The following is a 16,129-nucleotide window of genomic DNA, read 5'->3' as shown; positions in this document are numbered from 1 at the left end:
GCACCGACCCGTTTTATTTTTTAAATGCATAAAACTACTACCTAATTTTGTTTATTGCATCAAGGCTTTTTGACTTTGTCAGGAATCTGTATTTAATTAAAATAAAACAAAAAAAAAACAATTGTACTAAATTATAAAATGCTCTGGTGAAAATTATTACCTTTGTGTTGGTAGGGTCAGTTTTGACCCAGTTATAATTTAAGGTTATAAAACAATAGTTAGGGTCAAAACAAAAATCATAACCACACTTTGAGGGGCTTCTCTCTTTGCCTGTGTGTCTCCTTACCTGAACAAACAAAACAAACAAACAAAGACAGCCATGTTCAGACAAGTAAGGCTTGCATAAGACAAATTTAGTTTAGCGTTGGTGACTTGCAGAGTACACATCTCCTGTTTGCAGCAGTCAAAAATGAGAAGAAGATTTACAGTAAGCCAAGCTCTGGATCATATCTTTTCTGAAAATGAGGCAGAGGACACAGAACAGCATAGTGATACAGATGAGCAGGTTTCCGAGGAGGAAGACATTGTAGAGTATCTACCAGAAGGCACAGACACATCTGATGAGTCTGATGAGTAGGTCACCGATGCTGAAGCTGCACTCACTCCTGCTGAAACGTTCAAATCCAAAAGTGGTAACATCTGTTGGAGCTCAGTACCTCCTGACTTACATGGCAGGGCAGCTGCTGCAAATGTCATCAAAATGACCCCTGGAATCACAAGGTTTGCTGTGACGACAGTAAGTGACATCAAGACATGTTTTGATCTGTTTATGCCATTGTCACTAAAGAAAGTCATGATTGCTATGACAAACCTTGAAGGAAAAAAGGTTCATGGCGACATGTGGAATGACATTGATGAGGAATACCTGGATGCTTATATTGGTGTTCTTCTTCTTGCTGGTGTTTACAAATCCAGCAATGAGGCCACTGATAAGTCTCTGGGATGCGTCGACATGCAGAAATATTTTCCGTACAACAATGTCCCTTCAGTCATTTCAAATGATATCAAGAGTCCTTAGATTTGACAACAGAGAAACTAGAGAAAAATCTGACAAGCTTGCTCCCATCAGGGATGTCTGGGAAAGGTGGGTGCAGCTCCTTCCACTGATATTCAACCCAGGGCCAGAGGTAACAGTAGATGAACGTTTTGTCCCTTTCCGTGGAAAATGCCCTTTCCGGCAGTACATGCCTAGTAAGCCAGGGAAATACGGCATAAAAATTTGGGCAGCCTGTGATGCAAAAAACAGCTATGCATGGAATCTGCAGATTTACACAGGCAAACATGCAAGTGGCATTCCTGAGAAAAATCAAGGAAAACGTGTAGTCCTCGATATGACTACTGGACTGCGGGGTCACAATATCACATGTGACCATTTCTTTACCAGCTATGACCTTGGACAAGAACTTCTCAGGTGGAAACTTACCATGGTGGGCACAGTAAAAAAAAATAAACCTGAGCTGCCTGCCGAAATTTTGCAGGTGAAGGACAGGGTTCCACTTTCTTCAAAATTTGCTTTTACTGACACCACCACGGTTGTTTCATATTGTCCAAAAAAACACCGGAGTGTGATACTTATGTCCACTTTTCACAAAGACGCAGCTGTGTCATCAGCAAGTGACAAAAAGCCCATAATTATCTTGGACTATAATAAAAACAAAGGTGGAGTGTACAACCGGGACAAGCTGCCTGCCACCTACACTTGCCAGAGAATGACCAGGAGATGGCCAATGGTTGTGTTTTATAACATTCTAGATGTGTCTGCATACAATGCATTTGTGTTGTGGACCCACATTCACCTAGGGTGGAACTCAACCAGAAAAAACAAGCGGAGAATGTTTCTTAAAGAGTTAGGAAGTTCCCTTGTCAAGGCACACATTGAGCGAAGGGAACGGGTGCTCCGGGACCCAGTCGCTGCAGCCTTGGTCAGACAGCTGCAGAGCTCACGTAGCACTCCTTCCACACCATCAGCAACACAAAGAGCATCAGTGCCAGCATCCTCTTTGGCCAGTACTGCCTCAACATCAACCTACACAGCCACAGCCACAACCCCACTAAGGCCACCTGATTCTAAAAGAAAGAGGTGTCAGGTCTGCCCTAGCAATAAAGACAGAAAGACAAACGTACTCTGCTTCTACTGCAAAAAATATATTTGCAAAGAACACACTAAAAGTGTTACTTTTTGCCACACATGCATCTAAATGCACATGCATGTTCTTGCACACAAAGAAGTTTTTTGGAACTAGTGCCTCATTTCTATTGGTTTGATTTGCTTGATTGCTCGTTGTTTGTTTGACCTTGCAAATACACATTTTGAGATTTACTTGTTTAGCTTTCCATTTATATTAAAGTTATTTTTGAAAATACTTTTTTGCCTTTTTCCTTTGAAATAAATATATATGGGTCAAATTTGACCTGTAACACCATAGATGTTACTATAGTAATTAATATTATAATAAAAAATATATATAACAAATTTATTTAAGAGATGTGTTCTAATACCCCTCAGTAATAGTCAGGTAACATAACAACCTTTTATTTATTTAAATAATTCTCTTGAGGTTCATTTAATCATTTTTTAAAATTGAAAACAAGAGGTAAGCTGTTAAAGCAAAAGCTCATGAGGTCACAGCAAAAATATTAAAAACATTCTTTTAATGGACAAGGAAGTGTAACAAAGTAACCAAGAGGTAAGGAAAAAAATTGGATGATAAATAATTGTTTTGCTGCGGTGGGTTGGCACCCTGCCCGGGATTGGTTCCTGCCTTGTGCCCTGTGTTGGCTGGGATTGGCTCCAGCAGACCCCCGTGACCCTGTGTTCGGATTCAGCGGGTTGGAAAATGGATGGATGGATGGCTGATTAAAGACACGGGTCAAAACCGACCCGTTAACATAAGAGATAGTAACAGAAAGCTAACATAAGAGGAAGGTTAAAGGGGTTCTGTATGCAAATGACAACACTGACAAAACTTCACCAGTGTGAAGAACATTGATAGTGCTTTTGAGATCATATATTCATAAATTTTATATAAAGTCTTATCTAAGAGCATTGATATTTCAGTTTTAGCAGGATGTTAGAAATTCTAGTCAAAGTCACAGGAGAAGCTACAAAAGTAAGCATAATTATCTTGTACCCATAAAGTATTTCCCTTTAGCAGATCTGACATAAAGTTGGTACCTAAGGCAGAATATATTTGTTTACATGGAAAAGTAATATGGTAATAAAATTTGCTCACATATCGGAATGTTTGTTTTAAAAATGTATGTATAATCTGCAATATTTGTTTATTTTGGATAACATGTTTAGTTTCAGTCTCCTTTGTAATGGAGTACTCAGAATATTCACTTTTAAACTTCTATATCTAAGAAATAATTTCAGTTAGATGTTCAAGGAGGGTTATAAGAGATCCAGGGATACATATAATGTAACTAATCTAACCTCAACCAATGAGATTCACATCGATTGTCAGTTATGTCAAATGCTTATGGCTTCACTCCATCACAGGGCCTACGCATTTACTTACCCACACTCACTCATACTCAGGCAGTATATAGTCACTCCTTTAAAAAGGGAGGAGGGAAGAATGACTGAAGGAGAACAACACAGACAAAAAAGAGTATGCAAATTCCAAACAGGGAATAATGAAGTTATGATTTACCCTAAATACAGTAGTAACAAAAACAGCATATTTAAATATGTTGCACAATAATCTGATTTCAGAAGATGACTATTGAAAATTTTTTTAAAAACCTATGTGGTTCTAAGATTTTATTTTTTCTCAGAATATAATTATTCTTTAATGAAAGAGGAAGGCATTTTTACAAAGGTACAGCTTTTTTTAGCTTAGGTACTGTATATTCTTTGGTAAACAGACAGTCCCATTATAGCTCACATGATAATACTTATCCAAATACAATGAAAACAATTGCCCCTAAAGCTTGATATTTGTCATAAATTATTTCCATTTAAATAAAATAGGACAGGGATCAAAGCACAAGTTATATGCAGAACAGAATTCAATCAAAAGCATAAACACACACCCAGAAATGACAATACATTCTAACTTTACAAGGTTACTTAAAACAAATAATAGTAAATAAATGCACCAATCCAATGGAACTTTCTAAATACTGTATGCAGCCACAGAAGTGACATCCAATACACATGAGAGTATGTTTTTGGAATTATTTCACTAAACATGGTTTCATACTTTTCCACTGCTGCTCTGCTGAGATTTTATACCATACTTCCTGTAGTTATTCTTTGCATTTTCCTCCACAGACAGGGCAAACTAGTGGTAACCTCGGTTTTCCCTTCTCCATTGTTTGAGAAAAAGAAAAGAATGTTTGCAGAACTAGGAGTACTTCCACATGGAACAAAGCAAATTATGATTTTATTTGATTAACTATTTTATGTGAATAAACACTGTCCCCTATTTCTGCCAAAGTCATCTGTCGTGTTTGTTTCACCTTCACAAAAGCCTTCGCTATCTAAAAATTAAATAAATGTAGAGCCAAAGCACATGAGTCACTTCTAATGTTCATTCAAGGCGTTATCAGCATTTGACTGCTGTCGCACAAAAGAAATCCGAGCTCTGGATATCATCTTGATTGGATGGTGACTGGGACAATGGCTTGAAAAAGTGCATACTCTAAATCAGAGCATGCATCACCAAAATGCCTCTGAACAGATTTTAAAAATATTTCCACATAATTATAAACTAATATTAGGTTTCTTAGACAAACTGTTTATAATTTTACAACTTCAATAAGTGAAGTATGCATGCTTGTACACAGTGCAGATGTGCTGTTGACTACAGAAGACTGTATGTCTTCAAAAGGTCAGGATTATGTGACATGAGCCACTGCTTAGGCACCAACACCATGGAAATATTTTCAGCTTAGAGATGAATAACTACAGATATTTTTTTTTTTTTTTAGTGGGATAAATCAGAATGCTAAATTACTCTTAAAATTATATACTGTATATTATTTAGGTAAATGGTCCCATTTATTTCTATTGAAATGACTATAAGGTTTACAGACTTCCTTCAAAGATAATCAATAAAATGGTTTTAAGAAACTTACAAAAAGCCCAGCAATGAAGGGATCTTCTGCAGCTCACTTTTAAACATTAAAGCCAAACAAAAGCCAGACAAAAGAAAAGTACAAAGAAAACAAAACAGCGTGCCACATAGTATACAGTAAATAATAAAGCCATAAGCAGAAATTAATGTCTTGTGTTGGACAACATTTAATATGCTCTGGAGTTCCCACCAGCTGTGACAAGAGTTTCCTTGTGAATCTACACGAGCGAAATGCAAAAGTCCCAAAACAAAAGTAGAAGCTAAATAAACTTTTCATATTCTGCCTTAGTACACAAAGCAAATTGGAGTGAGAAGAATTTAAGGATTAACACAACTATACCCAAAAATGAAAGAACAAGGCAAGGAACCCTATATTAGCAGGCTCTATAATTTCCACACCAAAGTGTCACTTCACAATGACACCTCTTTAATTCCACAAATAATTCTCATTTCATCTTCAGCATTCTGGCAACAATTTCTCCCTATCAGTGATATAATCTATAATCACCTTCCGAGTAAACTTTACTGATGTGATGAGAAGTGACTTTTTTATTTTTCTGGTGGCTGTGAGAGCTTATGTAACCCCAAGGCATCAATGCATCTCAAATTCCTAGGCATTTAGATAATTCTTTTATCAGCTGCCATAGCCCCATGCATCCTAAATGCTGCATGTACTGTATATTTATTGTGGATGGCATATTTAAGAGCAAGTGATATTAATAACACAACACATAAATTCATCCATTAAAATCAATGTTTTCCATCTTGGGAGTAATTACAGCAAGCTGATATGAAAAAAAAATCAATAACGTTTACATACAATGACAAAATTCTAAGAGTAGATCATTTCCAGCCAAAAATATTATTGAAAAATTTTGGTTAACACACTTTTGTAATATTCTATGGGGACTATAACCACCACTTTCAGAATGAGGCGGTCCACATTTTCAAAAAAATCAGAGCAGGGACTATGCATCAGTTACTGATGGAACACAACACTTAGCTTCCATATGAAAAGGTATGGTGGAGTACAAAAAATAACACTCCAGCAAAGAAACAAATATCAGATTTAGGAGCAATTTCAATTTCTTTCTAGTCTTTAATTCTGAAACAGGATACCAGGGAACAGCTTTATCTCATAGTTCATCCAGTTTATGAACATTTGGGCTTCATCACTGCTGTTTATGGAAAATGAGTTTCTTCAAGTTTTATCTGACTAAGATCTTAGGCCCATATGAGACTGGTATGGTATATAGTAAATGTTTGCTGCAGCTGGGTCGCAAATCTGAGGTCATGGTTCACTACCAGAAGGAGTGGTTTGTTGTATTCAGGTGAATTGGGACCAGCTGTCCTAAGTGGCGATGTTTAAGAGCCTTGGAAGTTATATTTGGAGACTTGCTTTGTTACAGAGCTTCACCCAAGAAGACAGTGGGCATCACTTATAGTGCTGTCATATTTGTGGGTTTTATCAACCAGGGGCTAATATTATTACTATAGTCCACTACAGTTTCTTAGTCTTGAACATGCTACATACAATTGCCCAATAATAAAACATTCCTGCCACACATCAATTCCTGCTTTTCCTAATGACTTTAGCTTTTGTTGATGATCAATATGAAACACAATTTACAGAAAACTGTAATCCTTTGAATTAAAACAGGTTATCAGTAGTAATAATATGGAAATTTTGAGTATTTAGGACCACAGGCCTTGGTGTCCTACGCTTGTTGAGGTAGGTTCCAACTTGAGCCCTGCTCAGGATAAAGCAGGTTAAGAAAATGGATGGACTAATGTTTTTATTATTATTATTCTTATATGTTAACAATTTTCATTTGTTCACATCGTTCATTCAAGCATTACTTTTCATATTTTTGTCTGTTGTATGTTCAATCTATACATTTTTTTTTCTTTGCCATAGCCAGTTTTAACACTGATTCATGTTCTATTTTAACTTATTACCAAAAGTAATAATGTTTACAGGCTGCCCATTTTCATTTGTTTACATTGTTCACTCAAGCATTACTTTTCATGTTTTTCATCAATAGTATTTCCAAGCTTTAATTATAGTTGCGTTTTACTTTAAATTACAACAAACAGGAATCATGTTTACAGGTTGCACATTTAGAGAACCAATGCAATGAATTAAATGTTTGAAATGCTTTTATTATATACTAGAACGCATAAATGGCATATTGAAATGCACCTCCTCACACCTCATTTAGCCAGGAGTTAGATTACATAGTTTTGAGAATGGAATTATAAGTAAAAAAAAAAAAAATCGAATATATATCTATGTCTAATGGAATCGATCTGTAAAATAATAATGAACACATTTTTCTGTGTTCTGAGCAGAATAATATGTGTCATGAGGTTTTCAGTATAACATCACAACATTCTGTGAGTCAGAGTAATGCTCATGCCTAGATGCTGCTCAGCAATATGTTTACATGAAAAACACACAAATGTACATACAACCTTATCAGTTTTATTTAGCTGTTACAGTCTAGTCAATAAATGTTTCTATATAGTGTATAGTGAGACAGATATCAATATAATGCTTTATGTATTGTCACAACCTCAGAAAGTAAAACACTGATAAGTGAATAAAATTCATTGACTAATTATTAACATAACAGATAGTGTATATGTTTCAGTTTACAGTGTACGCATTTCAGTATATAGTGTAAGCCTTTCAGTATATTAAGTATTAGACAAAATCTCACTATATAATGTATGTGTTTCAGTACACAGTGTGAGCGTTTCACTATTTGGTCCATGTACTATGAAGAATGAATTAAGTCGCACACAGCACCTTATAAAAAATTAAAATTATTATGAACTAGATGTACAGTCAGTGTAGGTGGTAGCTCTTTTGGTACACTAGATGAAGGTGGAAATATCACACCCTTACTCGGGAGCTTTGACAGCAATGTTCCAAGGGTGAAAGACCTGGGGATGTGGGGTCCACATGTGCAATTTAGGGTATAATAAAGCAAAGGGTTTCCCCTTGGTTTTACACACATGCATAAGACTCACCTATGTCACCTAATGGATTGACCGGCACTGAGTACAGTGTCCACTACTCTCTCTTCTGAGCTGCACTAGCACCATAGGTCACAGGTTATTATTTTGAGAGTAAGAAAATCACCTCCTTCTGTATATAAATGTAATGAATTATTATTATAATTATTATTATTATAGTGCACCCTAAGTTGAACCTTCCTTCTTCCATTTCAGAGGTTATACCACATATCATCCTGTCTGTTTTCCTTTCTAAAAAACACCTCCACTAATTCATTTGTCTGCCCACGCTATTGGAAAGTGGTGCTGTTATGTTGGACACATTCAACTGGCAGCCACTCTTGTCTGCATGGAGAGGAAAAAAAAAAGACAAGGGCCTTAAAGTAGGCCACTCACTATAGCATTACTATTGACAAATATCAACAAATAAAATAAAATCAACAGCTAATTTTCACCAAATTTCAATCAAAGCATTTTTGAAAGACATCCATGACTAATTCAGAAACAAAACTGGTGTGTGTAGCTATTAAGCACAATGGAGCTATATAGCTAAAATTATGCATTAATTTGCATATCCAGGATGTGAAGACAAAACGAAAAAAATAATGTCTACACTTTCAATTGACCTCTCTTCAATGATATTTTAAAATCTATGGCTTCTAGATTTAAAGCTTTTCTTATACAGTAATCCCTCCTCGATCGCAGGGGTTGCGTTCCAGAACCCCCCCACGAAAGGTGAAAATCCACGAAGTAGAAACCATATGTTTATATGGTTATTTTTATATTGTCATGTTTGGGTCACAGATTTGCACAGAAACACAGGAGGTTGTAGAGAGTCAGGAACTTTATTCAAACACTGCAAACAAACATTTGTCTCTTTTTCAAAAGTTTAAACTATGCTCCATGACAAGACAGAGATGACAGTTCCGTCTCAAAATTAAAAGAATGCAAACATATCTTCCTCTTCAAAGGAGTGCCCGTCAGGAGCAGAGAATGTCAGAGAGAGAGAGAGAGAGAAAAGCAAACAAATCAATAGGGCTGTTTGGCTTTTAAGTATGCGAAGCACCGCCGCACAAAGCAGTTGCAAAGAAGGCAGCAGCTCACACCCCCTCCATCAGGAGCAGAGAATGTCAGAGAGAGAGAGAGACAGATAAAAACAAACAATCAAAAATCAATACGTGCCCTTCATGCTTTTAAGTATGTGAAGCACCGTGCAGCATGTCGCTGCACGAAGCAGCTGCACAGAAGGGAGCAACATGAAGGTAATCTTTCAGCATTTTTAGACGAGCGTCCATATCGTCTAGAGGTGCGAACAGCCCCCCTGCTCACACCCCCTCCATCAGGAGCAGAGAATGTCAGAGAGAGAGAGAGAAAAGTAAAAATCAAAAATCAATACGTGCTGTTTGATCTTTTAAGTATACGAAGCACCGTGCAGGAAGCATATCGCTTGATTAAGCAGCCATATGTAAGCCCAGCAAAGAAGAGAGCAATGTGAAGGTAATCTTTCAGCATTTTTGAGGAGCGGCCGTATCCTCTAGGGGTGCGAAGAGCCCCCGTGCTCACAATATATTCGAGGAGTTTTATTTAATACGTAATACGCGCTCTGGTTGGGTAGCTTCTCAGCCATCTGCCAATAGCGTCCCTTGTATGAAATCAACTGAGCAAACCAACTGAGGAAGCATGTACCATAAATTAAAAGACCCATTGTCCTCAGAAATCCGCGAACCAGCAAAAAATCCGCAATATATATTTAAATATGCTTACATATAAAATCCGCGATAGAGTGAAGCCACGAAAGTCGAAGCGCGATATAGCGAGGGATTACTGTACTTTACATAAATGGATACTAGTGCTTCAAGTTGCCACTACAGGATTATCCACTGTATCTGATGCATTGTCTATACTGTCCGACAAAAACATCAAAAATGTACTTTAACTTGAAGGACAAAGAAGCTTTGTCACTGGAAACTTCTTGGCTCTCTGATCGCAGTAGTAGTCCCTAGAACAAACCCATTTGTGTTCAGAAGGCATTATTTTACTTTTTCAACATGTGCACTAATCATTCATCAGTTGTTCTGAATATTGTAGCAAGACATAGGTTCAAAATTTTCAGCAATATTATTTCTAGCCCTGCCTTTTGTTCAGCTTCCATCTATTGCAATTCTTCATTACTGTATCTAGTATATACTGTATCGGTAAGGCTCAAAAACAAGAACCTGTAATTACCTTCACATTCAAAGCTGAAAATAAAAGTATAATGAATAACCTTTGTTAAAGCTTATAAAAATAAAGTCACTCAAAAAATGCAGTATGAGCAGTAGAATCACAGTCAAAGCAACGTTAGGTTTCAGGAAACTAGCTACCAGTAAGAGCACTCCAAGGATGGAGAAAAGTAATGAGGTATCAAACAATTCTTTCAATAATGGTAGAGTCTCATAAAAATATATACTTTTGTGAAAACACTTTTTGTGAATACTCATTTAATAACAGTGCAATCTCAACTTGAGAATCAATAGATAGGAACACTCCTACTTTTTAAAGTTTTTGGACTGGTGACCACTTTATGTGTACAGTATTGTAAATAACATGTAATATTGTAAAAATATTTGAAATACTGGCTCCTTCAAGAAAGAAATTTGTATGTTGCAAATAACACAATACTTGACTTTTTAATCTATCTACCAATCTTTCATGTGCTTTCAGGATAACTTTTTTATTTTCTAACTAGTGTGACGTAATATTACTTTTACCTTACATCAATGTGGGAAAAATAATACTGCAAAAACATTACAGGGCTATCGCTTCACAGGCAATGATATCTACAGGATAATGCAGTAGACTTGAAATCAAAAAATGGCTTTCTCACAGGTTGCCCTCCACTTGCTAAGGGTCAAACAGTGGGATATAGGAAGGAATAGAACCAGCAAACTTGAGATTTAGACATCAACTTTTAATCTCTATCAATCATGGCACAACTACTTGCTAACTTGCAAATTTTTATCTTCAGCCTGTAGAACTGGCTGTTCCTGATCTTCCCACCTAAAGGGAGATGATGCCCAGAAGAACTGCCTATTAAGGTACAGTATTTACCTCTATAAGATTCATGGCCCTGATTTCTGCTATAAATAGGCCAGAAAGGAAGATTTGAGGCAGATTGCTAAATGAAAAAAAATCCAGACACAATCTATATTTGAATAAAAAAATAGTTTTTCATATCCCCACATGGAACATTTAATCTCATGAGATTGAGTTTTTTGCCCATGAGGCTGGTTCATGCTCCAGTCTAAGCAAAGGAATGAAAATTATTTGGACACAACAATTTAAAATTTTTTCCAATGTTGAGTACTACTCTAAATAGGATTTGTAAACTTGCTGAAAAGATTTTGGGTAACTTTGGCTATCACACTCCATAAAAAGTTAAAAGCAGGTGTTCAGTTAACAGGGGTTCTGTGATATTTCTGCATCATAAAACATAAACATTATGCAAAAACTAATGGAAGGTGGCATTGTTGTAGCTGGTTAAGCAGAACTTTGCTTCTGTTTGATGTATGAACCATTTTTAGATTTTAACACAATATTCACTTTATAACTAAATAATTTAAAGTATGTGGTTTTATTAGCATTTAATGGCAGTATGAATTCTAATAGAAACATCCCTTTCAGTTTATCTACTTTTTTAGTCTAATTGTCTTTTTCCAATACAAGATTACAAGCAATCATAACAACTTGACAGCTATGAGTGGAGTTAACAGGCTCTCTGAAAGGTTGATTGATTTTCAATATCATACAATTTGTTACTCTACTTGAATATGCAGTGGGATACAAATGCAATGTTGTATCTTGAATGGACTGGCATCTTTGGAGATAACGGTATAGTCTTGAATCTCTGTTACAGAATCGCTACATGTTTATGAATAAACCTCAATAAAATAAGAAGCACAGGCAGCACCTGACTGTGGAATGGAAAAACAGATCCTGTTAATAGCAGTATTATTTTCTCTATCCTCACAAATCTCTTTACACTTTAGTGAAGATCAAATTCATTATTGTAATAACAAATTCAAGACTGTCACAAAGAAGATCACTTAACATCACTAAACTAATCACATTTGCAAAACTGAAAAACATTTTTAAAAAATGAAGATTGTTTATTCAATGTATGTACAGTAATTGGTCATATATGTTGGTATAAAAGCTTATAAATTTCCATTCAAAATGTTTTTACCTGCTCTTTCTTTCAATAAGAATGGCTAAATATGATGCTGGCAAAGCTGCTCCAAAGCCACTGGACCAGATGTAGAACTTGCCTAGTAATCGTCTGGAAAAAACAAAACAATAATTAAAACATGAATATCTAAGAAAAGTATCACCCTTAAAGCTATCTGTTGTATTTGTTCCTCATCAAAAGTACCTACTTTCAAGTTCTACAAATGCCAAATTCATGGCCATATTTGTTTTCAAGCAAAAGATAATGAGATTTAAGAATACATATAATTCTTTGTAATATTTTGAACAAAATCTATTTTTATCAGTTATTTGACTAAGTCTTACCATTTGAACATTTCTGATTATGTTGCGTAACCATATTTTATATTATAACCATTCATCAAATATTCTAATGTATATGTCTAGAATTAAATGTCTGACTTGAAAAAAGACTACAGAATTTCTACTGCAAGAAAGAACAATTTGGATTTCTCTGTATACTTCTAAATTTGAAAAAAAAAATCCATTCTAAAATTCTTCCAATACCAATACTGCTGGAAAAATATAACAAAAATGTAGTGTATAATTTTTACTTATGTCTGTTTTGCTGATTCACTACATTATAAATAAGTAATAACCAATTAATGGAGAAAATAATAAAAGATATGTGATTAAAATTCCAAAATGTGGACACTTTGTCTATGCTCCACCACACAGACTTAGTTATATAAAACCTATTATAGATAGCACACAAATATATCTACCAAACAAGTTTTACAAGAAATAACACAGGTGCCTGACAACTAGGGATGCACCGATACCGAAACGGGTATCTAGTATCGGCCTCGATACCACATTTTCTAAAGTACTCGTACTCGTTAAAAGTCCCCCGATACCGGGGACCGATACCACGGTCTGAGAAATGTCTATGTTTGAGCGGCGTGTAAGGGGTTAATCACAGGCGCCGAGTGCCCGCCCCCAGGCCCCGGCTGCAGCTCAAAGCGGGGAGAAGGCGAGGCGAGACATGTCAGCCGTGTGGAACTATTTCAAAGTGAATGAAGACGACAAAACAAAGGCGGACTGCAAATTGTGCTCAGCAAAATTGTCCAGAGGAGGCTCAAAAGGTAGCGCATTTAACACAAGTAATTTAATCAAGCACCTAAAATCCCAACACGACAACGAGTACAAAGAGTTTACCCACGCTTCTAAACCAACACAACCCACGCTGCAGCAAACTCTTGCAAGACGAGAGAAAATGTCCAGAGACAATCCACGTGCTGTGAAAATAACACAGGCAATTATCGAGTACATTGCATTGAGTGACCAGCCACTCTCGGAGGTAGAAAATGTGGGATTCCTGCGTCTCCTCCATGTTCTGGAGCCCAGATATGATGTCCCAAGCCGCCGCTACATGACTGACACGGAGCTGCCTAAACTACACGACTCCGTGAAAAAACATATCCACAGCCTACTGCAAGCCTCCTCTGCGTTTAGTTTCACCACGGATATTTGGACAAGCAGTGTTAGCCCCGTGTCGCTAATTAGCCTAACCTCCCAGTGGATAGACGAGAGTTTCTTGTTTTTTTTGTTAAATTATATGACTAAAGCTGTTACCTGTAAATTTAAATCATGTTTTTATTAAGTACTCGGTATCGGCAAGTACTCGGTATCGGCGAGTACTGAAATGCAAGTACTCGTACTCGTTTTCCAAAAAAGTGGTATCGGTGCATCCCTACTGACAACAGATCAAGTCAACAAGACCACAAGGATAAAGTGGAACAGAGGGAATGAAAGAAAGTCAGTTTCAGAATACAATAAATTTAAAAGATATCAATAGCAGCTTCATTAGCAAACTTCATCAAAAAGGCTCTAAAAAGCTGCAGAACACAAATGTCAACCAGTCACACACTGAAACTCCCTGTCTTGATTTCTGCAGCCAACGATTGCCACCACTTCTGGACCAAACTGTGCCTTTCTAAACCAGAATTTTAACTTTTTGCACTCTGGTCCATGATAGGTCAAGCTTTTCAGAGGCTCTCATGGAACACCATATTTATTTGTCATAAACAGCCTTACAAACCACAACTCCCAACAACATACATGTGCTCTTCATACATTTTATTATTCTAACAGTATATTCAGCAGTACCGCCGCTCCCTATACGCAGAGTACGCAGTCTGCGTAGGGCACCAACTCCCAGGGGGGCACCATCCCAGCTGCTCAAAAAAATCGTTTTTATATATTATAATAATAAATTAATATTAATAATATACATATACAAATAAACAAAAATATAAACGTATATATTGCATTTTACGGTGAACGCAGAGTAGGCTAAGCACACCTTAGTTGAATAAAGTTCTATTTTGGCCCCTATAGTAGGTGTTTTTTTTATTATTTTATTTTTACTTCCGTAATATTTGGGGGAGGGGGCACAAAAGTAAATTTCTGCTTAGGGCACCCATTTGGCCAGCAGCGGCCCTGATATTCAGTGTGATTGAATAAACTCAAGGACATTAAACTATATAGTTACAAACTACTCCAAACCACTGAAAACAAGTCACATTTCTTGACTACAACAAAAAAGTAATACTTTTTCAAAGGCTGAGGAGATCCATAGTTTAACTACACAAAACTAATACTTTTTTGAACCTGCCACTAACATACATTTTGTTAACATTTCTAAAATCAGCTACTTGGATACCACACCAGTTCACGTTACGTATTTCTCCACCTGCCCTTTGTTCTAGACTCTTCCCCTTTAATGAAAGCCTTCCTCCATGCTCTCTTTTTAATTAAACTAGGGGGCTCTGCCCCCTGCTCGCTTCGCTCACCAACCCCCGGGTTTGGTCCTGTGGAAATACAATTTAAAGTGTTATGTTTTTTTCATGGGAATTGTTACATATGCATTATGTTCACTTTTTATTTTAAAACCTCAGTAAAAACAATATTTGGAATGAACTATTCTTCAAGATCGCATTAAATTTTGATTCCTTGTTTGGTCTTACAGCATGATAATGCAACAACGTATAACTGGCGTGAGTGAATATCATTTTTTTGTCTCTTAGAAATAAACCGACTTTTTCAAATGTTTGTCCTTGTGATTTGTTAATTGTCATTGCAAAAGCTATTCTCACGGGAAACTGAGTTCATTCAATAAAAATCAGACTTTCAGATATAACAATCTACTTACGAAAGTGGAAAAATCCAGAGCCAATGAAGCCAGTGGCATTGTTCTCAAGAAGCTGCGGATTTCTGGCTATTGTGGATTGCACATCATTGTAATAAAGAAATATGGCTGACCGATAGTTCTGGTTGCATCATGATATAATTGTTGCAATGCTCTTGGACTACCTTGATATGATGATGGTAATATTACTGCTTTACCTATTTTGAATTTGTCTGACCTATTGATATTTTGAATTGTGAATGTGATCAATGAGACCTTGCATATGTTCCGTTCTAAGTTTAGTGTGATTTGATTTAATACAGAAGAGACAATTAGGTGTGACTTTTACCCGAAATATTGTGTAGGTGTTATTTGTTTTTCTGAGTGCGTTTGTTTCATATTGTACGACAATCCTGTTTCACCATCTGGGAAAAGCAAAGGAAACTACTGCAGGGTCGGCATGTGGTGATGTATTTGACATACATGACGAATCATGCTTTGCCTTTCGATATACACAAATATCTACTCTGTCTTTGATATCTCAGTTATTTCGAAAGTATTATCGCTGACAATTCCTCACATGTGGGTTTATTATAAATGGAACTGTGATCTTTCGGATTCATATAGACATCCAAGATAATTTCTTTGT

At 36.4% G+C, this 16,129-nt stretch overlaps 1 protein-coding gene across 1 annotated transcript in view; it reads right to left on the bottom strand.

The window, feature by feature from the left end:
* tmem135 (transmembrane protein 135) overlaps positions 1-16,129 on the bottom strand; it is a 481,984-nt gene that overhangs the window by 440,484 nt on the left and 25,371 nt on the right. Inside the window, exon 3 of the mRNA XM_028800409.2 lies at positions 12,331-12,423. Within this exon, the coding sequence (XP_028656242.1) occupies positions 12,331-12,423 (93 nt within the window). The remainder of the gene's footprint in view (positions 1-12,330; positions 12,424-16,129) is intronic.

This window comes from Erpetoichthys calabaricus, chromosome 4 (genome assembly GCF_900747795.2).
Source record: "Erpetoichthys calabaricus chromosome 4, fErpCal1.3, whole genome shotgun sequence".
Classification (NCBI taxonomy): Eukaryota; Metazoa; Chordata; class Cladistia; order Polypteriformes; family Polypteridae; genus Erpetoichthys; species Erpetoichthys calabaricus.
The sequence above is the reverse complement of the archived record's forward strand: the minus strand, read 5'-3'. Positions and strand labels throughout refer to the sequence as shown.